We start from the raw sequence: 24,421 nt of genomic DNA on the forward strand, positions 1-24,421 counted from the left end.
TGTGTGTGTGTGTGTGTGTGTGTGTGTGTGTGTGTGTGTGTGTGTGTAGGGAGGGTTTCTGTGGTTTCCTTGGTATAGGTTTGTAACACCTGGTATAGAACTCCCTCTCCTGAATTCATGAGAGAACTAAGAGGGTAATAACCTCCCTGAGGTCCCATAGCTAGTATGTGTCAGGAGCTGAACTTTAACTCAGATCTTCCCACCTCCAAGGTCACCCTTTCTATTCACTATGCCATGCTGCCTTTCTTTTTACTTATTTTTTAAAACTACTTCACAGAATTCAAAGCGCTTTCACATTATCTCACATGAATCTCCCAACATCGCTCAGAAAAGAAGACAAGTAATATTATTCCATTTTATAGATGAGAAAACTGAGACTCAGAGTTTCAGTGAGTTATCTGTCTGTGTTCACATAACTAAAATTCAGTCCTTATCCAGTACCACTCTACACTATTGCCTAATGATACCAGTTCAGTAAAAAGATCACAAGACCAGACTAATAATGTTTTATTCAATACAGTGAAATTTCATTATAACTAAATGGTTCATTATAAGCAATATTTTGCTTTGCTTTCCCCAAGACTTTTTCTTCAACCCTTGCTGTTAGAAAAAGATACCAAACACCTGATTTCATTACTCAGCACAAACTTAAGGAAGAGCCAGCATGGATTAGACTCATTAGGAGTTTCATCTCACAGATTTCAGTTGAAGTGTGTTGGCCCTAGAATTGTCCCTCTGTGCTAATTAGATTGTTTATCTGTCAGCTCATTAAAAACTAAACCAAGTGTTTAATTGAGCATTTACCCTTCTCCAATCTTGAGGCACTTCTCCCATTTTCCATAATCTCTCAGATGTCATTGATTATCGTAATATATGCCATTACCCAAGAAGTCATTCATCTGGACTGGGTGACTTGAATTCACCTGGGTGGTGGGGGCAAGGGGCAGCAAACACTCTCTTATACTATAACTCCTTTTCTTACTGTCCCCTTCCAGTGAGTCATTCTTCATTTCCAGAATGGCAAAAGCCAGTCTTGACTGAAAACATAGAAATGAATAAGAATTAATCAGCTCTGCCCTTTCTGGCAGTTTTCCTCACTCCATCCACCTCAAGCAAAGGTTCAGTCCACCTTTGATCTTCCCTTTGTCTCAGTATAGATTTAAAAAGCAAAAACAAAAACTTACTGTTCTTAGCATCCTTCACCAGTCTTAGCTCATTTTGAGATTTAGTGTTCTTAATGTCCTTTTTGTAAGATTATATCACACTCGTATTCATCTTCAGCTACCTTGACTTCCATCTTCACATTTCTTTTTTTTTTTTTTTAAAGCAATTGGGGTTAAGTAACTTGCTCAAGGTTACACGGCCAGTTATTTCTGGGTGTGGTGCTGAGTGTCTGAGCCCGGGATTCGATCTCCAGGTAGTCCCAACACTGGAACCGGTGCTCTTACTTGCTGAGCCACCTGGCCACCCCTAAGCAATTGGGATTAAGTAACTTGCTCAAGGTTACATGGCCAGGTGTTTCTGGGTGGGTGCTAAGTGTCTGAGCCCGGGATTCGATCTCCAGGTCTTCTCAACACTGGAGCCAGTGCTCTTACTTGCTGTGCTACCTGGCCGCCCCCACATTTCTTTTTAAAATAGAAGTTAATTGGGGTCTTCCCCATGTATTCACATCTGTTTTTACAAAGAATTTCCTTTTTTTCCTCATTACAGTTATTTCTTTGTTTTCTTTAGAATATCATTGTTGAGCACCCTCACTCTCATGGGCTGCCTTCTGGCCAGAATTCTGTCAATTTTGTTTAAAGCTGTGGTCCAAAAATTCAAATCCTGTTCTTAGACACCACTTTTTTTTTTGCCAACTGTTGTTCACTTCCTAGTTTTTTCTTCTTCTTCCCTTGCCTTTAGTGGGCAACAATGAGTAAAACACAACATATGGCCCTCTGGTTTTCATTTCTTGCCCTACATTTTATCATTGGTAATGCTTTTCAGGGTCTTTCTTACAATTTCATTTGTGCCCACAATAGTCACCAGAGTTGAATGGTTTTCATCCATTATGAAGTGTTGAGACTTTCTCTGTTTTGCTTCAGATATATAACTTGGGAAGACAATAAGAGACCTCTCTATTATGGAATTGACACATAGCTTCCTCAGTGTCCCTGAGTAGTATCATCAGCTCCTACTTACTCTTCTTCCTCTGACTTTTACTGGATAATCTTATCAAGTGGTTTCTATGACTCTGTTATATAGTTCTTTGGAGGACAAATAGCTTCTTCCTCAGAACATCCCATTGTCTCTTCAGAAAGACCCTCAAGTCTTTTTTTAAACTCTTATTGTATAGCTGACTCTTTTTCTTTACTTCTCTCTGTAACACTTTTTTTTTTTACTCTCCAGACTCCACAAGGGTCACATTTCCTCTGGTTTAACTCAAATCCCTTTTTTTTCCATTGACAATTCACTTTTATTTCCTTTTAAGAACACCTTATACTCCTTAATAACAGTGTGTAAAGACACTTTCTTCAAATCCCTTCATCTTCTCCTGGAGGATGGTCATCCTACACTTGGAACATGAAAAACAATCACTAATTTGTAAAAGAAATTCAGGCATCACAATCTCAATGCAAATTACTGTACAATTTCTTTGACTTTCTCAATTGTTGAGATTTTTAACCTTGTTCTTTTGGACTATATGTGGATGGTTAAAATTTTTACTATCTTTCATTCGCTTCTTAATAACTTCACAACCCCATGCATTTTGCTCTCCTTAGCCACAACAACTCACCAGTCACACCCACCTTCCCTTCATTCTTAGACCCTGCTGTTTTACCAATTTGCCCTACCACCAGTTTGTTCCTTTATTTATCTTGTATTTTCCACTAACCTTGCTTTTCCAGTTACCTTCTCTTTATCCTCCTTGAGTCTATGTCTTCTGGTTCTACCCTTAATACTCCTTAATTTTCCTTAATCCTTTTATATTCCCTAATTGTCCTTGATCTTGCTTCTCATATACCCCAGAAGTAGTGTCTGGACTGGGAGATTTTTCTTCAGATTATACTCAGTTTATCTCAGTTTTGCCAAATTTGAGCCTTAACAAATTTACCCCCAATCTAATTTACACTCATTCATAGGTAAAATGATACAGCTGAAAGAGGGCAGAATTTGGAGTCACAGTGCCTGAGTTTGAATCCTAGCTTTCCTTATTGTATGAACTTGGGTCAAGATACATCTTTGAACTAGTAGAGCTCCTCTTTTCAGAGAGTGTTTTTGTTTAATCCCACTAACTGTTAACTTCTTTATTTTGTCTATTAGTGAGTATTGTATAGTGGAAAGAGTGATGAGTTTAGTCAAGAGACAGGAATTTCAGCTGGCTAACTTGGTGACTATGGGCAAGGCAGCTTCTCTGAGACTTCAGTTTCATTGTCTGTAAAATGTGAATAATACTTGTACTAATGACCTTCACAGAGCTGTGAGGAAAGTAAATCTTTTAAAGCACTGTGGAAATATAAGCTACCACTACTACTTATGTAAATATTTTATACCACTGTATGCCAATTCATGCATATTTGTATGTTTTGCAAATTTTATTAAATTGTTTTGTGTGTATTTGTGCATGTGAGTATGCTGCTGCTGCTTCCAGAGCCCTATTTATTATATTTCCTCAGGGTCTGCTTTTATTTTTTTAAATCAGCAAGTATTAAGCTCCTACTATGTGCTAGATACTATGCTAATAATCTCTTGTAGCTCCTACTAGAGGGATTTGGACACAGTAGATACTCTGTAAGGGTATGCTGGCCAGTTTTCTAACTCCCATCAAAAAATTATGGATATCTAAAGCCCAATTTCTTATCTCTTCAGCCAAACCTGCTCCTCCTTCTGAATTTACTGTTCTTTCCATGGTACTAACATTCAGTCAACAATATCTGAAATTTTGGAGTTATTTTTTTATGTTTCCTCTCACCTTGCATCCAGTTATGTCAGTTGTACAGGCATACAAGATAAACCTCTCACATCTGTCCTATTTTTCTCTCTATTCCAATTGTTACCATTCAGGTATAAGCACTCATTACCCCCTCGTATGTACTGTTTCATTAGTTATGTCACGTGTCTCTAACCACATAATATCCATAGTATATCCTTTCTTTAATCCATCCTTCACGCTACTACCAGGCAATTTTCTTCTGCATAAATCTAGTCATATGCTATTCAGAAATCTCCAGTGACTTCATATTGTGTATCAAATACAGCTCATACTCCTGTGTGGCAATCAAGACTCTCCACAATACCTTTCTAGCTTTATTTCATACTAATATTTTCCAGGTCAGGGGTACAGAACCTGTAGCCTAAAGGCCACAGATTTCCCACCCCTGTTCTAGTTATTCAGCTGTTTTATGTTCTCTTACCTGCAATGCCCTCTGACTTCATACCTCATCTGATTATCAGATGCCAACTACCTCACATTCTGCTCTTTCCATTCAAAGTCAGTTGTTATCTTTTCCTTACATTTCTCTGTATTATTTGGCATGTATTATTTAATTTTATATTATTTTTGTCCATGTCATATTTGCCTGCTAAAGACCAACTCTTATGTAAACTTTCAAATCTCACCCAACATTTTAACTTTTATATAGCACATAAAATGGAAGATATTTAATGCATATTTGTTGGATTGTATTTTTGAATCTTGTCTTACTGACAGGAAAAATCATCAATCAGTTATTCCGTGATATATAAACAGAAGGGTTAACAGCTTTGTAATTGCCATGGAGTCACTTGAGAATGTTAACTTTACAAAGAAAGATGTATATTTCTATTGTTAGTAAAGGTCAGTATATCTTTCTAGTATAACAGGAGGTTACGGGAAAATAAAATGTGAGTATGTGTTGAGTTTATTTCGTTTTTTGGAATAGGATAAAAATAGAGTACCTGGTCGAATCCAATTCTTAAATGGATGTTACCTTTTAACAATAGGCATCCATATCCTTTTGAATTGAATTTCTGAAATATATTTTTCCTTTTTTTAAGATTATTTTAATTATAATTTATTTACTTTTAGTTTACAACATTCAGTTCCACAAGCTTTTAAGTTCCAAATTTTCTCCCCTCCCCCCTATGGTGGCATACAATCTGATATAGATTCTACAAATACCTTCACACTAAACATTTAGTCAAGTTGTAAAGAAGAATTGTAACCAATAGGAATGAATAGCGAGAAAGAAAAAACAAAACAGAGAGAACAAGTAGTTTGCTTCCATCTGCATTCAGACTCCATAATTTTTTCTCTGGATGTGGATAGCCATTATGAGTCTTTTGGAGTTGTCTTATAGCCTTGCATTGCTGAGAGGAGCCCAGTCTATCAAAGTTAGTCATCACAGATACAATGTGTCTGTAATTGTGTACAATGTTCTGCTGGTTCTGTTCCCCTCACTCAGCATCAATTTATATAAGTCTCTCCAGGCTATTATGAAGTCTGTCTGCGCCTCATTTTTTATAGCACAGTAGTATTCCATTACATTCATATATCACAGCTTGTTTAGGCATTCCCCAATTGATGGACAACTCCTTTATTTCCTATTCTTTGCCACAACAAAAAGAACTGCTATAAATATTTTTGTATATATGGGTCCTTTTCCCACATCTGTGATCTCTTTGGAATTCCGCTGTTGAAGTGGTATTGCTGGGTCAAAGGTATGCACATTTTTATAGCCTTTTGGGCATAGTTCCAAATTGTTTTCCAGAATGGTTGGATCAGTTCACAACTCCACCAACAATGCAGTAGTGTTCCAGTTTTCCCACATCTTCTCCAGCATTTATCATTTCCCTGTTTTGTCATGTTAGCTAATCTGACAGAATGGATGTGGTACCTGAGTTGTTTTGATTTATATTTCTTTCATCAGTAGTGATTTAGAGCATTTTTCATGTGATTATAGATATCTTTAATTTTTTCCTCTGAAAACTGCCTGTTCGTATCCTTTGACCATTTATCAATTGAGGAATCACTTGTATTCTTATATATTTGACTCAGTTTTCTGTATATTTTAGAAATGAGGCCTTTATTAGAGACACTGGTTGTAAAAATTCTTTCTTAATTTTTCAATTCTCTCCTAATCTTGGTTACATGGCTTTGTACAAAAACTTTTCAATTTAATGTAATCAAAATTATCCATTTTGCTGAAATACATTTTTCTTAAAGGAATATTTTGATAAAATATGGAAAGAAAAAAATCAAGTTTTGGCTTAAATGTGTTGTTAGATTCATTGAATAATGAATTTAAAGTAAAATATGTTAATTAAACTTTAATTCTTCTTTCTTAGGCGGTCTTGATTGACATGGAGGAAGGAGTAGTGAATGAAATTCTTCAGGGACCATTGAAAGATATATTTGATAGCAAGCAACTCATCACAAATGTTTCTGGCTCAGGGAATAATTGGTGAGACTATGCAAAACATAGCAGCTGAAACTGGAACAATTGTCTTTCTTTCTAGTACATGCTATTACATGTAAAACAAATACATTAAGGGAGCTGTTAGTGCAAAAGATCACTCCCATACTTCTTACTATATCTTGCTTTCTATTAGCTTTTCAGTTCCTAACCTTTGTCTTTGACCCATATTCTTTTTTTTTTTAAGCAGTTGGGGTTAAGTAACTTGCTCAAGGTTACACAGCCAGTTTTGTGTGTGTGTGGGGCGGGGGGGGTGGGTGTTAAGTATCTGAGGCCGGAACTGATCCTGGGTCTCCTGACTCCGGGCCCAGCGCTTGTACTCACTGTGCCACCTAGCCACCCTGACCCATATTCTTTTGATATATGAAATACCTAGTTCTTAGAGCTATAAGTTGACTTGTATTATTGGTGCCCTCCAATTTTTTTTAATCACTTTTTGAGGGGAGAAGATAGGAAAAAAATTTCCAAATTGCTTTGCAGCTGAATATTTTAAAATATGTTGTTTCTAAAGATTTAAGAGAAAAATATTTTAGAAAATAAATCTCTAATAGATTTTTATACCTACTTAACACTTACCTATATTTTATCTTTGAGCTTTCATTGATTAATAGATTATTACTAATGCCCTTCTGTGGTTCTGGGGCTTAAGTTCTCAGATTTTTATCCAGCTGCTTAAAGAAATTGATGCAAAAAAAAGGGACAATAATAACAACTAATATTTATTTAGCTTTTTGAAAATTATGAAGCACTTTTCTAACAACAGCTCTGATGTAGGTGGTGCAAGATTTATTCTTCCTATTTTACATACAGGAAAATTGAGGCTTAGAGAGGTTAAGACTTATCCAAAGTCACAGTGCTAGTATGTTGCAGAGCCAACTAGATCTAGCCTTAGAGCTAGCCACAATGGCATCACAGGATTCCTGCATAATCTTAGAATTAGTCATTAATTTATATTTAATATATCCCTACTATATTTTATTGAATAGAAATCCTATAGGAATATAGTGAATTTATTAGTTACAACATTATTAGAAAACCCACATTTGTAATATTTTCACTTTTTTTTTTTTTTAAGCAATTGGGGTCAAGTAATTTGCTCAAGGTTACACGGCCAGTTATTTCTGGGTGTGGTGCTAAGTATCTGAGCCCGGATTCGATCCCCAGGTCATCCCGACTCTGGAGCCAGTGCTCTTACTCACTGTGCTGACTGGCCACCCCAATATTTTCACGTTTTACAAAAAATGCATTTTTTTTGCACAAAAAATGATTCATAAATCAACTATCATTGATTTATGTCTTCACATTTTAAACTTTTACTGTCTTGTTACTTTTAAAACATTTTATTATGCGATATTTTCTTATGCTTTTCTCAGTTTTTTAACAGTGTAATATCATTCATTTTTATGTTTGCATGAAGAACAAAATTCTAAGAAAATATAATCTGTGATATTATTGGTGTAGGTATTCCCTCCCATGGTACAAATTGTAACCTTTCTATCCATCCAAGCTTTCTCATCTTGTGTGTCTTTTGTTAATGTTTTCTCATAAATTTTTCAATGGGGAAGGTGGGCCTTCTATCCAAAATACTGCAGGTATTCCTTTGGATTTTTTTTCATTCTGGAAAACTTTTTATTGTAGGTGGAATGGACACAGTAAGTTACATGATTCCAATTTTGTTGGCAACATCTAAAGCAGTGTAGTATGGAGCAAGATGGACATAGGCCTTCTTCTCTCCATCAGGCTGGATCAGTGTGTTGACCTTGGCCACATCAATGTCATACAGCTTCTTTACAGCCTGCTTGATCTGATGCTCGTTGGCCTTGATGTCCACAATGAAGACTAGGGTGTTGTTGTCCTCAATCTTCTTCATAGCAGACTCAGTGGTCAAAGGAAACTTAATGATGGCATAATGATCAAGCTAGTTTCTCTGAGGGGCACTTTTCCTAGGATATTTGAGCTGCCTTCGAAGTCTTAGTGTCTTGGGTCGCTGGAAGGTGGGGGATGTTCAGATCTTCGTCTTTTTGTGGCTGTGGACACCCTTCAGCACCACCTTCTTGGCCTTCAGAGCCCTGGACTTGGCTTCTGTCTTGGGGGGGACAACGGCTTCCTTCTTCGCCTTTGGCGTCATCTTCTCATGCTCTTGCTTCCCGTATCTGAATGTCAAATTTTCTGTTCAACTCTGGCCCTTTCAGCAAGAATGCTTGAAAGTCCTCCATTCCACTGAATGACCATATTTTCCCCCGAAACATGATACTCAGTTTTGCTGAGTAGGTGACTCCCAATTTCAATCCCAGCTCCTTTGACCTCCGGAATATCATGTTCCAAGACCTTTGATCCCTCAGTGTAGAAGCTGCCAGATCCTGGGCTATCCTGATTGTGTTTCCACAATATTCAAATCGCTTCTTCCTGGCTGCTTGCAATATTCTCTCCTTAATCTGGGAATTCCGGAACCCTATAATAATTCCAGGAGTTTTCCCTTTGGGATCTTTTTCAGGAGGTGACCGGTGGATTCTTTCATTTTGCCCTCTGGTACTAAAACATCAGGGCAGTTTTCTTTGAGAACTTCCTGGAGGATGATTTCTAGGTTCTTACTTTGGTCATGGCTTTCAGACAGTCCAATATAATTTTCAAATTATCTCCCTGGATCTATTCTCCAGTTCAGTGGTCCCTCCCATGAGATATTTCACATTGCCTTCCATTCTTTCATTTGTTTGGATCTGTTTAACAGCATCTTGATTTCTCATAAAGTCATTAGCTTCCATTTGCTCCAGTCCAAAGCAATGATTCTCCTCATTGAGCTTTTGAGATTCTTTTTCCATCTGGCAAATTTGGCTCCTCAAGGCATTCTTCTCATTGCCTTTTTGAGCCTCCTCTGCCATTTGAGTCAGTCTGTTTTTTAAGGTATTATTTTCCTCAGTCAGGCTGTTGACTCTCATTTCATAATTTTCTTGCATTGTTCTCATTTCTCTTCCCCAATTTTTCCTCCACTTCTCTTATCTGCTTCTTAAGGTCCTCTATGGCCTGTGACCAGCTCGTATTTTCCTTTGAAACTTTTGGTGCAGGAGTTCTGACTTCACTGTCTTCCTCCCGTTCCATGCCTTGCACCCCCCTGTCCCCAAAATAGGAGTGTAATGTTGGAATCTTCTGTCTGCTTTGTTTCCTTTGCCTGCTCATTTTGCCAGTCAATTACTTGACTTTTGGGCTTTTTGCCACAGTAGGACTCTGCCACTAGACAGGGGAGCTTTCATCCCAAACTCTGGGGTTTTCTCATCTGCCAGAAGTTTTAGATGGGTGTCCTCTCTGAGGTCTCCACACGCTCTGGCAAGCTGAACACACACCCCAGGACCTCCACCCTAGACTGCAATCCAGATCCAAGCAGGTTAAAGCAAGAACGATTACCCCTCAGACTGGTGCTTGGTCCCCCTACACTCTGCAGGCCAGGAGCTGAAGCTGCCACATGGCACTGGCTGGCTGTGCCGTGTCTCAGGGGCTTCTCGCTCCAGGGGTAAAAGCCTCGCACTCCCACTTACTGGTCCCAAAGTCCAGACTACACTGGCCTCTCACCTTGTCCTTTGCATCTATATGTTGATAAATCTGGAAACCACCACTGCTGTTGCTGATCTGGAGTCCCTCTGGCCAGGTGGCTGGTCAGACCCGCCCTGGGACCAAAGCCTGGGTGTGGGGCTGGGCTCGGCTCCCAGAGCGCTGCGCTGCATTCCTGCCTGCCTTCCAAGCTGTACCCAGAGGGAGGTTAGCTTCTCTGTGTCACCCCGTGGGCTCTGCAGCTCCAAAGCTTGTTTAGAGTCCCCCCTTTACATGGATTGGGGAAGGTGGAAGCCAGAGCAGCGGGGAGGTCGTGCTTCTACTCAGCCATCCAGGCTCTGCCCCCTCCTTTAGATCTTTTGACATTTTATGAATACCAATGAATCACACTGGCTCCTTGGACCATCTTTGTCATATGCTCAATGCTGATTTTGTGGCACAGTTATTTGTTGATTTTGCAGCTACCTTATCCATGTGTTTTCTTTATTGTCCTTTAACTTTAAATTTTCAGATACTGTATTAGTTACATGATTTACAGCCATATAATATCCCTGGAAGAGGAAATTGGTGCTAAAAAGATGGTTCTTTGTTTCAGATTGAAGTTTGAAATAATTTTTAAAAATATTTCACAATTTCCCAAATGTAGTGTAACCTTTCCTTTTACTTCTCAGACCAGTTCATTGTCTCCATCTTTAGTGTCTGACCAAGATATATGTACTAATGAGCCAGTTATGTACAATCTGTCCAACTACATATTATAGTCTGAACATTCTTCATCTACTTTTTTCTCCCCCCATTTGGTAGTGAGATTAATTTTTTGAGTCATCATGGACCTCATTCAGGAGCCTCTACAATTTCTTTGTCTTTGATGCTATTTCAGCAAATCATTGTCTACTAATAAGAGCATTTGCAGGACTTCAGCATCTGTAGAGAATCCCTTCTCCATTTGTGTTCTGTGTTGGGCATCCTTTATAATATTTACAAAGATCTGTGGTGAGCATACTTCTCCATATTTTATGCCCTGAATTCATTTATTAATAATCAAAGGGTCATTAAAGTCCTTCAGTGTTGCATTTTTTTTTTAAAGCAATCGGGGTTAAGTAACTTGCTCAAGGTTACACGGCCTATTTCTGGCTTCGATTTCAGTGATGAAGAAAATAGTTTGTTCTAAAAATTTTGACAGATCTCTTTACGTTTTTTGTTCCGTCTTCAAATACCTTTTGGATGATTTGGCTTGATTGGTTTTCTTACCAACCTTTCTATAAATGTGTTTTCCCTTCCCCTTTTTGCTGTTTCATGAGACAGTACTGCTTATAATCCTCTCCTAGTCATTTTTGTGATGTTTGGTGATCTTTGTCTGAGATCTGTGGTGCTGAGTATCTGAGCCCGGATTTGATCCAGGTCATCCTGACACTGGAGCCAGTGCTCTTACTCGCTGAGCCAGCTGGCCACCCCTACAGTGTTGCATTTTTAAAGTAATGTTTCCTCATTTTCATGTATGCTTGGAAGACATTTGTTAGAGAAAAGTCTTTTAAGGCAGCATTTTACTTTGCTAAAACCAAATGTTTTTTAAAATCAACAAATAGTAATCCTAATGGGATCTTGTATTCTCTGAAACTTTCTGTCATCAGTGTAAATATGGTGATGTGGTCTCCTAAAGGATAGCCTTTGCAAAAACTTAACTGTTCATTTCTCATACCTTCATCAAAGATGTCTTCAACGTATATGTAGATTATTTCATATAAATCTTCTTATAAAAATTTTGTAGGAATAGGAAAGTAGGCATATGCATTGGTACTTGATATTTTCTCAATCACCTTTCTTCAGTAGTTATAGTACCCATAATTTTTCTAAACATTTCCCTATTTCACATATAAAAGTCAATCCCACAAGGCCCTCAAAATCAACAACTCCAGCAAAGATCTCCTCAAAGTATATTTAATCATCTGTTCTTCTTGACTTTGTTTTCTTTAGTGCCATTTCTTTAGCATGTTGGGAACTGACATTAAAGTGAAAATGCAGTGGCTTCGATTTCAGTGATGAAGAAAATAGTTTGTTCTAAAAATTTTGACAGATCTCTTTACATTTTTTGTTCCATCTTCAAATACCTTTTGGATGATTTGGCTTGATTGGTTTTCTTACCAACCTTTCTATAAATGTGTTTTCCCTTCCCCTTTTTGCTGTTTCATGAGACAGTACTGCTTATAATCCTCTCCTAGTCATTTTTGTGATGTTTGGTGATCTTTGTCTGAGATCTGATATCTTAGGGAGAACAAATGGACAATGATATGGATCTAGAATTTAACAGGAGAGAAAAATACTTGCTTGCCTTCAGGAAATTGCAACATTTCTTAAATGAAATCAAGCTTCTTCCAGATTCAAGTCCATTTTTTTTAAAACTATTCTACTAGTGTTGTGTGGTTGTAAGACATTAAATTCAGAAGACTTCAAAGAATTGAAAAGTAGTTATGATCAGGCTGCAACATACAACTTTGAGGAGCTTCAAGGAAGAATAAGAGTGAAAGATGTTAAAGAAATATATGCTGGAAGAATATGGACTGGTCACATGTTGAGGGCAGGCAGTGACAGGCACACAAACAGTACTCCATTAGTATCTTCATGGTGTTAAAAAAGGCTTCTGCCTCATTCATTGTTTGCCTCCTCCCTCCCCAACATCCACAGCAATAAGATTAGAGATCCATTTGTCTTTTGGATTCATTTATATTAAGAATGTTAAAATAGATATGTAACATCTTGCTCATTGGACAATTATTTCACATTAAAGTGAAAGTTTAGTTAATATTTATAAATGGCCTAAAACATATGTGATTCTTAGCAGCCTCTGCCTCTTTTTCTATCATTGTCAATATCATTATCGTGTTCCATCATTTCTATCAGAGGTGAGATTGAACCAGCTAAGTCCAAAGTCCATTTTGTACTTTTCTTCATGAGTTGTCTTGGCCAAAGAATTCATCATCTGGTGGCCAGATTGATGATGATTTTGGGAAAGCAGATGCAGTGTATATCTAGGACCATATTCCAGTCCAGGGGTGGGGAACCTGCAGCCTCGAGGTCACATGTGGCCTTTTCAGTCCTTGGGTGCAGCCTTTTGGCTAAGTCCAAGTTTTACAGAACAGATCTTTTTTATTAAAGGGATTTGTTCTGTGAAGTTTGGATTCAATCAGAGGGTCGCACTTGAGGACCTAGAGAGCCACATGTGACCTTGAGGCCCTGCTCCAGACCTTTCTAGTACAATAGAATCATCTAGGACTTATATTCCTCTATCATAACCTTCCAAAACCTGGGGCCACCTCCATATAACAAATGAGTTGAATTTGGACACCATGTATCACCATTTTCTAGGGCAGTTTAATTTAAATCAGCCTTAATCAAGAAGCCAAAAAAGCCTATACATGGACTCAACCAGCAAAGGGCAACGACAAAAACCCTACTCTCTTTTGCTTACAAAAAACACATGTAAAAACCAAAGATGTGACTGGAGTAAACTAGAGTCTGGAACAAAATTTGCTCTGTATCAGGTGGGTCCAAAAAAGGAGATGCAATAATGTTTTCAGACAAAGTAGAAATAAAAATTGACAATATGAACAGCTAAAGATAGACAGGAAACCAATGTCAATATTAAACTTATACTCCAAATATGTAGCATCTAAATTCATAAAGGAAAAATTAGCTTAATTGCAAAAAGATATAAATAGTAACACAACAATAGTAGGAGACTTTCGTCTTCCTCTGTCGTGATTGTCCATATCTAATGGAAAGATAAATAAAGGGGAAAATAGAGAATTGAACAAATTGTTTAAAAAAATTAAAAGTAAAAGGTTTATAGTGCCTTCTGAATTAGACCACGAAGGAACATGCCTATTTTTGGCACCACATGGCATTGCAATAAAAATACACCATGTATTAAGGCACAGAGAAATTAAAAATAAATGTTAAAAGGCAATAATACCAAACACATCCTTTACAGACATCACACAGTAAAAATGATAATTAGTTCAGGGAGTACAAGCAAAAGACACAAACATCCAACAGAGGCTTAGTAATGAAATCCTAAATGGGTCAAAAAACAAATCATAGAGACTAATTATGTGAATAATAATGATAAGACAGCATGCTAAAATTTTTAGGCTGCTATAGCAGTCCTCAGGAAAAAAAAATAATGTACATAAGAACATATGTTAAATTAGAAAAAGAGTTATTACCTAACTGAATGTTCATTTAAGACATTTAAATACAACATATAAACCTTGGGTAAGTATAAAAGAGGAAATTTTGAAGATTAGGGAAGAAATCATTAAATTAGAAACAAAAAGGACTACAAGAACTAATAAAACTAAAATATGGTTCGTTGAAATGATTAATATGGCTAATACAGAAATTTGTTCTGTATGACTTCATTTTATGGGTATTCTATTTCTTGCCTTCTTATTGAGTAGGGGAGGAGGTAGGGGGAGTTAGAGAATTTGGAACCGAAAATAAAATTGAATTTGAAAAGACTAACGAAATTGGTAAACCTTTAGCCAATCTGATTAAAAAGAAGAGGGCAAGAAATCAAATCAACGAAATAATTGAAAAAACGTAAAATCAGAAGAGATTAAAAACAAATATTACACAATTTTGAGAATCTACTGTGTACAGTTACATGCCAACAAAATTGAGGATACAAAAGAAATAGGAAATTATTTTCAAAACAAGATATTCAAATACCACCAAATGGTTATTTTGAATTATCCAGTTTCAGAAAAGGAAATAGAACTAACTATAAAGGAACCTCCAAAGAGAAAAAATTCTGGTCCAGATGGATTTATAGGAGAATCAAAATTTTTTAAGTTATTACCTACATTGTATAATTCTCAAACATTGAGAAAGGAAATCTTTATCAAAATATTCCTTTTATGAAATAAATATAGTCCTAATACTGTCCTATACAAAGAAGAATAAAGGGGAAAAATAGATTATAGACCAACATCATTAGTGAATATTCAGAAATTTTAAAATCTCAGAGAAAAGATAAATTTAGGAAAGTACAGTTACTTGTCCATTGATAAGAATGTACTTTAGGATATTTTGGAATTTATGTAGTATAATACTGGTTAAATGTTTCATGTGGATTTTATATAGTATTTAGCTATGAAGTAAGTTTATATTAAAAAAACAAAAGAGCATATATATAGTATATTAGATATAGCAATAAACTCAGAAGGCTTGGGTTACAGTCCAGGATCTGCTACTTTATCTATGTGACCTTTGTAACCTTTCTGATTCTCAATTTCCTCTTCTGGAAAGTGAGGGGTTTGGGGATCTTTTTCAGGAGGTGATCAGTGGATTCTTTCAACCTCTATTTTGCCCTCTGGTTCTAAAATATCAGGGCAGTTTTCCTTGAGAATTTCTTGAAGGATGATTTATAGGTTCTTTTTTTGATCATGGCTTTCAGAAAGTCCAATAATTTTTAAATTATCTCTCCTGGATCTATTTTTCAGGTCAGTGGTTTTCTCGATGAGATATTTCTCATTGCCTTCTATTTTTTCATTTGTTTGGATCTGTGTAATAGTATCTTGATTTCTCATTTGCTCCAATCTAATTCTGAAGGAATGATTCTCTTCAATGAGCTTTTGAGATTCTTTTTCCATCTGGCAAATTCGGCTTTTTAAGGCATTCTTCTCCTCATTGCCTTTTTGAGCCTCTTTTGCCATTTGAGTTAGTATATTTTTTAAGGTGTTATTTTCTTCAGTCAGGTTGTTGACTCTCATTTCATAATTTTCTTGCATCATTTTCTCATGTCTCTTTCACAATTTTTCCTCCACTTCTCTTATTTGGTTTTCAAAATCCTTCTTAAGCTGTAACCAGCTCGTATTTTTTTTGGAAGCTTTTGATGCAGGAGTTCTGACTTCACTGTCTTCCTCCTGTTCCATGCTTTGGTCCTTTTTGTCCCCAAAATAGGAGTGTAAAGTTGGATTGTTCTGCTTGGTTTGCTTCCTTTGCCTGCTCACGTTGCCACTCAATTGCTTGACTTTTGGGCTTTTTTCCATAGTAGGACTCTGGCACCAGATAGGGGAGCTTCGTCCCAAACACTGGGGTTTTCTCAGCTACCAAAGGTATTAGTTGGGTGCCCTCTCTGAAGCCTCCACACACTCTGGCAAACTGGTTGCACACCCCAGGACCTCCACCCTAGACAGCAATCCAGATACAAGCAGGTTAAAGCAAGAGCAATTACCCCTCAGACTGATCACTTGGTCCCCCTACAATCTGCAGGCCAGGAGCTGAAGCTGCCACGTGGCAGAGGCTGCTCTGAGGGCGCCTCAGTGGCTTCTTGCCCCGGGGCAAAGGCCAACTGCACTCCCAACTACTGGATCCCAAAGTCCACACTGCAGTGACCTCTCACTTTGTCCTTAGCACTATGGGTTGATAATTCTGGAAGCCACCACAGCTGCTGGTGATCTGAAGTCCCTCTGGCCAGTGACTGGTCAGGCTGCCCTGGGGCTAAGACCTGAGTTGTCAGGGCTGGGGTCAGCTCCCAGAGCACTGCACTGGCCACTTCCTGCTGGCCTGCTGGGCTGTCCTCAGCAGGAGGTTAGCTTCTCTGTGTCATTTTGTGGGTTCTGTAGCTCCAAAGTTTGTTCAGAGTCACCTTTTACATGAATTGGAGGGGGTGTGAGCCGGGCCCCACGGAGATCCTGTTTCTACTCCGCCATGTTGACTCCACCCCCAAGTGAGGGGTTTGACTATAAGACCTCTAACATCCAATGCTAAAACCTGCCTGTGATGCTGTGAACTTAATTTAGGATTGTGAAACTAGAGATTGGCATTTATGCTTTCAGAAAAAGAATTCACATTATTTTATACCTTCCTGTATATCTCAAAAAAGGAAAAATCAGATGGTTTTATTTTTGTTTTACTTTTGATTTAATGTTCTTTTCAGGGCAGTGGGTTACAAAGTTTTCGGTTCTCAGTACCGGGATCAGATTGTGGAGAAACTCAGACAGACAGCAGAGCACTGTGACTGTTTGCAGTGTTTCTTTATGATTCACTCCATGGGAGGAGGTAAATCTACTTACTCAATTGCCCACCACTGTTTAATTAGAAATGATTTTACAGTTTTGGATAAAGAAATTCAATTTTAGAACCTAGAGTTGATATGTGTAGTATTTAATTACACCTTCCTGAATTGGATTGCTATCCTTTTGAGATTTGTGAAATTTTAGCATTCTTAGCAGTAATAATAATGCCTGTGATTTATTTTTATATTGATATTTTAAAAACTAATATAAATGTAATCTTAAGAGTTTCAGTTTACAATTTTTAAACAAAATTGCTTACTCTTATGAATACTTAATAGTATTTACAGACAGAAAAAAATTTCTTAAATCTTTTGCTACTTTGAACTTAAAATGTAGGCAAACTAGAGAGATCAATGGGAACCTAGAGCATTTATTCACACATTTTATAACAGAAATTTTATAACCATTTCAGCCTCTCCAAACTTTTCCTTAGTTATAATTCTAAGAATTGCCACCATTAGAAAAAAATATATAATAGACACTCTTGGATTCAGCATTTTTAAATCATTCCTTAGCCTAATAAATTGAGTGACCTGGAAATGAATAAGCTACTGAATTTGAGAAAACTTGTGCACAGGAACTGAATTTTTACCTATCCATTCGTGAAATGAAAGACATTAGAATGTTGAATAGATAGATAAAATAGAATCGACCAGTTTTGGGAACAGAAAATTGACACAATTAATGCCAATATGTGTGTTATGTGAATACACACATATTCAAAATTCTGCCATAATATTAAAGATGCATTTTACATTGTACTATTTCTATAGACTATCTTGAACATTAAATTTTTTTGCCTTTTTTTGGAGGGCATTTGGGGTTAAGTAATTTGCCCAAGGTTACATAGCTAGTTTTTTTGTGTTACGTGTCTGAGGCTAGAACCGAACTCAGGTCCTCCTGACTCCAGGGCCAGCGCTTTACTCACTGTGCCACCTAGCTGCCCCGTGAACATTAAATTTGGTAGCAAGTTTTCATTACACCATCTGTAGCAGCAAGCACCCCAAGCGTCCTCAGGGTTTGCCGCCACCACAGGTTCTTGGATCTGCTTTGATAAAGGAAAGCAACTCAAAATGGGTTAACAAGCTTACTTTAATCAGTCAGACATATATCGTTTACCTTGTTCAGGGGAAAAAGGTCAGCACCCTGAACTTCAGAATATACAGGCAGAATTATCAAGACAGAAACAAATCAAGTAGACAGCTTTCCAAACTGTCCAACCATTACATCCATACCCAGTCAACATCTGGGTTCCACATCTGGGTTTTTCAAAGCCGGGGGACTCTCAACAACGGCTTCCCAGAATTCAGATCAAATCACAGAACACTTCTCAAAGTGAGTCCCAAAACAAAGCTACACATCAGGGCTTATATAGCCTTCTCCTGGCTCAGAGAATGTAACAAACTTATTGACTCACTGGCCAATCAAGAAGTATCTACTGAAAAACAAGCCTCCCTCCCCAGGCTTCAGGTGCATTTTAGCCTAGGGGCAGGGAAGATCTTCCAAATTTGCATTCCCATTACACCATCCTAACACAATTTCTGTCTTGAATGACTTTTACATGAACAGTTTGATTTACGTTTTGTGATAGTTTAAGAGGTAGTTTGTACAACTTCAGAGATACCAATTTCCCAGTCTTTTAGAATAGTTAAAAATATTTTCTAAGTACATACATTCATATTAACTAGCTGAATTGAAAATCACCACAAATATAAGCACATTTTTAAACATTACTATTTAGACATTTTTTAGGCCACAGGAACTTTTTCTAATTGGTGCATAAATTTTAGTATAACATTTTAATTTTATGAATAAATTTTAAAGTCACATTCAATTTTTTTACAACAAAATTTAATTTTTACTTAAATAGTTTAATTTCATCACTAAGATATATGCACATCAATTATATGACACAGAATAGAGAAAACATTTGATTATCACATTTTTTCAATTTTCTATCATTTGTTTTGTCATCATAACAACACAATTACATATTCCCAAAAAAATCTAGAAAAGTGTCTGTTCATAACAAGATATGTTTGTCAAGTAGCTATAAACCTCACTACCCACTCTCTTTATTTCCTAATGTAAAATGGAATAAATGTATTGTTTGTCATAGTAATATTTTTAAGATAGAGTAAAAGTATCTACACATGGGGCAGCTAGGTGGCACAATGAATGGAGCATCAGCCCTGAAGTCATGAGGACCAGAGTTCAAATCCAGCCTCAGACTCTTAACATTTACTAGCCATGTGACCTTGGGCAAGTCACTTAACCCCAATTGCCCTGCTTTGTCCCCTCCAAAAAGGGAAAAAAAAGTTTCTACACATATGGATACATACATATATATAATAGTAAAAAATAGAATGTAACCAAAATGTTAGAAATTTTGAATCCTATTTTATGTGTCCTTCAACTGTCATTCTTAGGGACAGGTTCTGGGGTTGGCACATTTGTTTTGAATGTGCTTGAGGATGAATTTCCAGAAGTATACAGATTTGTGACTTCAGTTTTTCCATCTGGTGAGGATGATGTCATTACTTCACCATATAATAGTGTTTTGGCAATGAAGGAACTTAATGAGCATGCAGACTGTGTGTTGCCCATCGAAAATGAAGTAAGAAACACTGTTGATATTTGATATTATAAATGTTTCAGCTGACATGTCATAAACTAAGCACATTGTAATTGAGATATAGACTTTGTTTTCTATTTTAACTTAATTTCTGATTCAAGAGACTTATTTTCCCCAGTCCCTCTCAGTTCTATGTATACTACTTTACATGCATTGAATTTCTACTTTCTCTTTTGATTTTTTTTCCCCAAAAGTCTTTATTTGACATCGTTAGTAAAATTAATCAGATGGTAACATCTGGAAAGCCAGGAACAGCAGTGAAGCCAGAGAGTCTGGTAACTTTAAATGAAGGTGGCATTAAAAAAAAGCTGCAAGAAAAGCCATTTGATACAATGAATAATATTGTAGGAAATTTGCTGCTCAACTTAACAAGGTAATTTTATTGCATACTCATTGGGAAAATATTAGCTGGCATTATTAAGGATTAAGGGAATTTACAAACCCAGGACTCTCTTAACATAGTTCCTGGACACTTAGATTTTTCGCACTAGCTATTTTGCAAATAATTTATTTACTATTTAATTTGTAGTAAATTTTATGAACCTGAATTTTTTTTTCATATCTTCTAATAGCTTTCTAGAAATTCAAATCCTAAATGTCTAGACCTTGGTATACATTCACCAGCTCATGTATTAGCAGAACCAGTTCAAAAAGAAAAGTAAAAGCCAGATCACTTATCTAGTATGGAATAAAGAACTTAGCAATAGAGGAAAACCAAAGCTTGAATAGAGCAAGAAAACTCGATATGTACCCAGGTAGACCAATGGGATTTCATTAAGTATTCTTGATGTAATTAAGATCTTAGATTATGGATTTTTGTATGACTAACTTAAGAGACCACTGATACATTTTAAATCATATTTCTTTAAGTACTTGAAGGTTTTTAACTATTAAAATATCCAGAGATTAAAGTGCTAAAATTGTTATGTATGTGTATGATCTTTAAATTACCATTATATATGGGATTTCACAAGAATTACTGTTTAATAGTGGATAGAAAACCAGCCTTGGAGTCTTGAAGACCAGGATTAAGGTTCTGCCTTCAACACATACCAGCTGTTTTACTGGTGGGCAAATCATTTGATATCTCAGTGACCATGAAACCCTTTTTTTAAGACTAAATTAAAAAAGAGATCCTGATTGACATTGATGAATAGAGTTTCTGTGTTTATACTGATGAAATCATGGATCTAGAGCCATACTCCTGGGTCTCCAACAGAAAAAAAAAATAGATTTCACAGTACTGAAATCTGATGACAAAGAAACAGAAAGTTTCACCAGCCATGTACAGATAATGGAATAATACATATAAAGACCTTTCTAAATCTGATAGTGTTATATAAATGTTAGCTGTTATAGTGGTTTGAAAAAGTATTCACTAAATGAAAAGAAATAGATTTTTAAATTTGTATATAATTTTAAAATCATGTTTCCTAATAGTTATAATATTTATATTTCAGTTCTGCCAGATTTGAAGGTTCCCTTAACATGGATCTTAATGAAATTACTATGAATTTAGTTCCCTTTCCTCAACTTCATTATCTTGTTTCAAGTCTCACACCTTTGTATACATTGGCAGATGTAAACATTCCTCCTCGAAGGTAAGACATATGGATATATAATTTCTAGATATCTTGTCTTATACAACAACCATTTTAAAATACATTTGAAAAAATATGAATAATATTTTTTATTAAAATAGATTTCCCTTTAGTTTATATGGTAGCTTATTTGTGTTAGGTTTGGAAAAGATCCAATTGAAAATGTACATTTTTACCACAAGTTTGTGCATGTAATTAGGATGTCAGCTTTTAAAATGTAAAAATTATTAAACTCATCTCATATGTATGTGTGATCATTAAACTCATATATGTTAAATATTTAATGATAGCAAAGTATGCAGTTTTTAATGGAAAAAAATGTGACTCAGGAAAATTCTCTAAGATAGAATTTATCAAATCACACAGATTTAGAATTGGAGGTGTCCTACCTTAAATGATCATGTCCAATCCATTCCTGAAAAAGAATCCCCCATACAATATATCTAACAAATAGTCACCTGACTTTTGTTTATAAACTTCCAATGAGGAAAAATCTACTTTTTGAGGCAACATTCCAATTTCAAATAACTCTAATAAGAAGTTTTTTCTTACATAAAACTGAATTTTCCTCTGTACAACTTTCATCCATTACCTCTGTAGCCTCTTGGGCTAATGAGCAGTTCATGGAGGCAGTATGGTGAAGCAAAAGAGCCTGGCTTTGGGATTTAGAGGACCTGTGTTCAAATTTTGCCTGTGGGAATGTGGGCAAGTCACTGTAACTTCAGTGGGATGAGGTTTCTTTTTCTGTAAAATTTGGGATTTTTTTATTAATAATTTTTATTTAAATTTATATATTTAAATATATTTATATATTTAATAAATATATTTATATAAATTTATGTTAAATATTTTTAATTTAATTTGATAATTTAATTTATTGATTATTTTATATTTATTTTTATATATTATCTAATATATAAATAATTTAAGTAATAATAATAATTTTTGTTAATTAGTAATAATTAAAAATTGGGACTAGATCTATCTGTAAAGTCATGAATCTATGATCCTAAGAACTTACTACTTTTTCCATAAGACAGCTTTTCAAATACTTGATCACAACTCTTTGTTTCTCTTGCCCACGGTCTTCCCTTCTGCAAACTAAACTCCATAGTTCTGTCAACTGCTCCTTATATGACATAAATCTAAGACCATCAACAATTCTGATTTTAAGACTATACTTTATGTTGTGTTCAATTTTAACTTTTTAGATTTAATCCAGTGTTTTTCAAAGTCTTTTTGGATCCTGATTGTCATCCAGCTTATTAACTGTCCTTCCTAGATTTTATGCCATCTGCAACTTCAATAAGAATGCCATTTATGCCTTAATCTAAGTGATTGATAATGATATCAGATAGCACAAGCCCAAATACAGCTCTCTAGGGAACTCTGCTTCCAAGTTGACATTGAACACTAATGACTTCTTTTTCAGTTCACCCCTTCAAGCAGAACTGAATTGATTAAATTGTATTATCTGGTCCATATCTGGGGTTTTTTTTCCATAAGAATAGCATGAAATACTCTCTACAATTGCTTTGCTAAAATCTAAGTAAACTTTATATATAAACATTTCCCTGATCTACCAATTTAGCTTGTCAGAAAAGAAATAAGATTATGCTGATGTGACTTTGTTGACTCTGTGTTCATTTCTTTTTCTAGATCTTCACTATTTCTTTAATAATACATTCAAATTTGTCCAGGAATAGAAGTCAAGTTCAGTTGCTTGTACTTTGCAGATTGCATTAACTTTCCCCTCACCTTTTTTTAAAAAAAACCAAGATACTGTTTTCCTTTCTCTAATGACTCTTGTGCTCAAGGAGTTTACTACTGAGGGGATAGAATATATGCACAAATAAGCATAATAGAAGGTAATTTAATTTGAGGAAGGTAATTTAATTTGAGGAAGGAGAGAGCACTAGCAACTGGGTAGATTAGGTAAATGTTCATGTAAGAAGTAAAACTTAGGCTAATCCTTGAAGAGAAAAAAAAGGGATTCTATGAGGCAGAGATGAGATAGGAGTGTATTGTCCAGGTACAGGCTTATGAAAAGGCACAGTAAAAGCAGATGGAATATCAAACTTAAGGAACAGCGACTAGTGTTCACTTTGACTAAAATAAGACATATGTAAAAGGTGAAAAACACAAAATCTGCAACGATAGAATGGAACCAGATTATAAAGCATCTTAAATCACCAGACTGAAGTTGTTTGGTCTTAGAGGCAATGGGGAACCACTCGAAGGTTTTTGAGCATGGCAGTGACATGGTCAGTCCTGTACCTTCAGAAGATAAGTGAATGCTCAGTGAAGGTAGTTTTGAAGTGTAGCAATCAGGGAGTTCAGGGCAGATGGTCCCAGCTTTCTCAGGTAGGAAGCAAAGTTTTCTGCTTAGGGGTGGGGAAGGCTTTGGGGAGCTACAGGGGGGGGGGGGAGAAGAGGATTAGAATAGTACTGAAGGAAGTACAGTAGAATCAGAGATCAGTGAGGGACCAATGGAAATTAATATAATATGAATTTCTAGTGAATGCAGTCAGCATAGTTTAATGACTTCTACTGCAAACATTCAGCATTATGGAATTAGGATCAGAAAAGGCATATGGTTAGGGTATCCAGGGTAGAAAGTTGACAGGGTATAGATGGTAGAAAAACAAAGGGCAAAGGGGTCAAGTTTGAAGGACATTGTAAAATTGAATTATAGTTTAATTATTTGCCAGTGCAACCTAAGGAACCCAGGGCCCCAAACCTGAATCGTCAAATATATACTGTTCCCCAAGTAGTGTAAGCTCCTTGAGGGCAGGGGCTGGCCTTAATTTTCTATATTCCCAACATTTAGCACAGTGTTTGACACCTAGTGAATGCTTAAGAAATGCTTTTACATTTTTTGGTTTGTTTTTTAAAACATTTTCATTCAGTTAACTATAGTGAACTGAAGAAAAATAAAGTGAGAGCAGGAAAGATGGAATAGGTGAACAGGGAGAGATTAACTGGGTCTAGGGATTGCAGTGAGGATGAAGAATAGTTTTAAGAGGAGTGAAACAGAGGGATGAAAGGTTAACAATATGTATCAGCAATGCCATATTCACAATGCCTATAGAGATTACAAATATGCTGATATAATTATCCATCACAAAA

General features: G+C 36.2%; 1 protein-coding gene and 1 pseudogene across 2 annotated transcripts in view; one reads left to right on the forward strand and one right to left on the reverse strand.

Moving 5' to 3' along the window:
* The window catches only part of TUBE1 (tubulin epsilon 1), a 38,852-nt gene that overhangs the window by 6,848 nt on the left and 7,583 nt on the right, over positions 1-24,421 (forward strand). For both annotated transcript variants that reach the window (XM_069077021.1, XM_069077022.1), the window contains exons 5-9: positions 6,307-6,422; positions 16,918-17,039; positions 19,486-19,673; positions 19,886-20,064; positions 21,152-21,292. In XM_069077021.1, coding sequence (XP_068933122.1) covers positions 6,307-6,422; positions 16,918-17,039; positions 19,486-19,673; positions 19,886-20,064; positions 21,152-21,292 — 746 coding nt within the window. The remainder of the gene's footprint in view (positions 1-6,306; positions 6,423-16,917; positions 17,040-19,485; positions 19,674-19,885; positions 20,065-21,151; positions 21,293-24,421) is intronic.
* Positions 7,559-9,742, reverse strand: LOC138153269 (large ribosomal subunit protein uL23-like; annotated as a pseudogene).

This window comes from Petaurus breviceps, unplaced genomic scaffold (genome assembly GCF_028583685.1).
Source record: "Petaurus breviceps papuanus isolate PSGF00001 unplaced genomic scaffold, PetGlider_PUasm1.0 90977, whole genome shotgun sequence".
Classification (NCBI taxonomy): domain Eukaryota; kingdom Metazoa; phylum Chordata; class Mammalia; order Diprotodontia; family Petauridae; genus Petaurus; species Petaurus breviceps.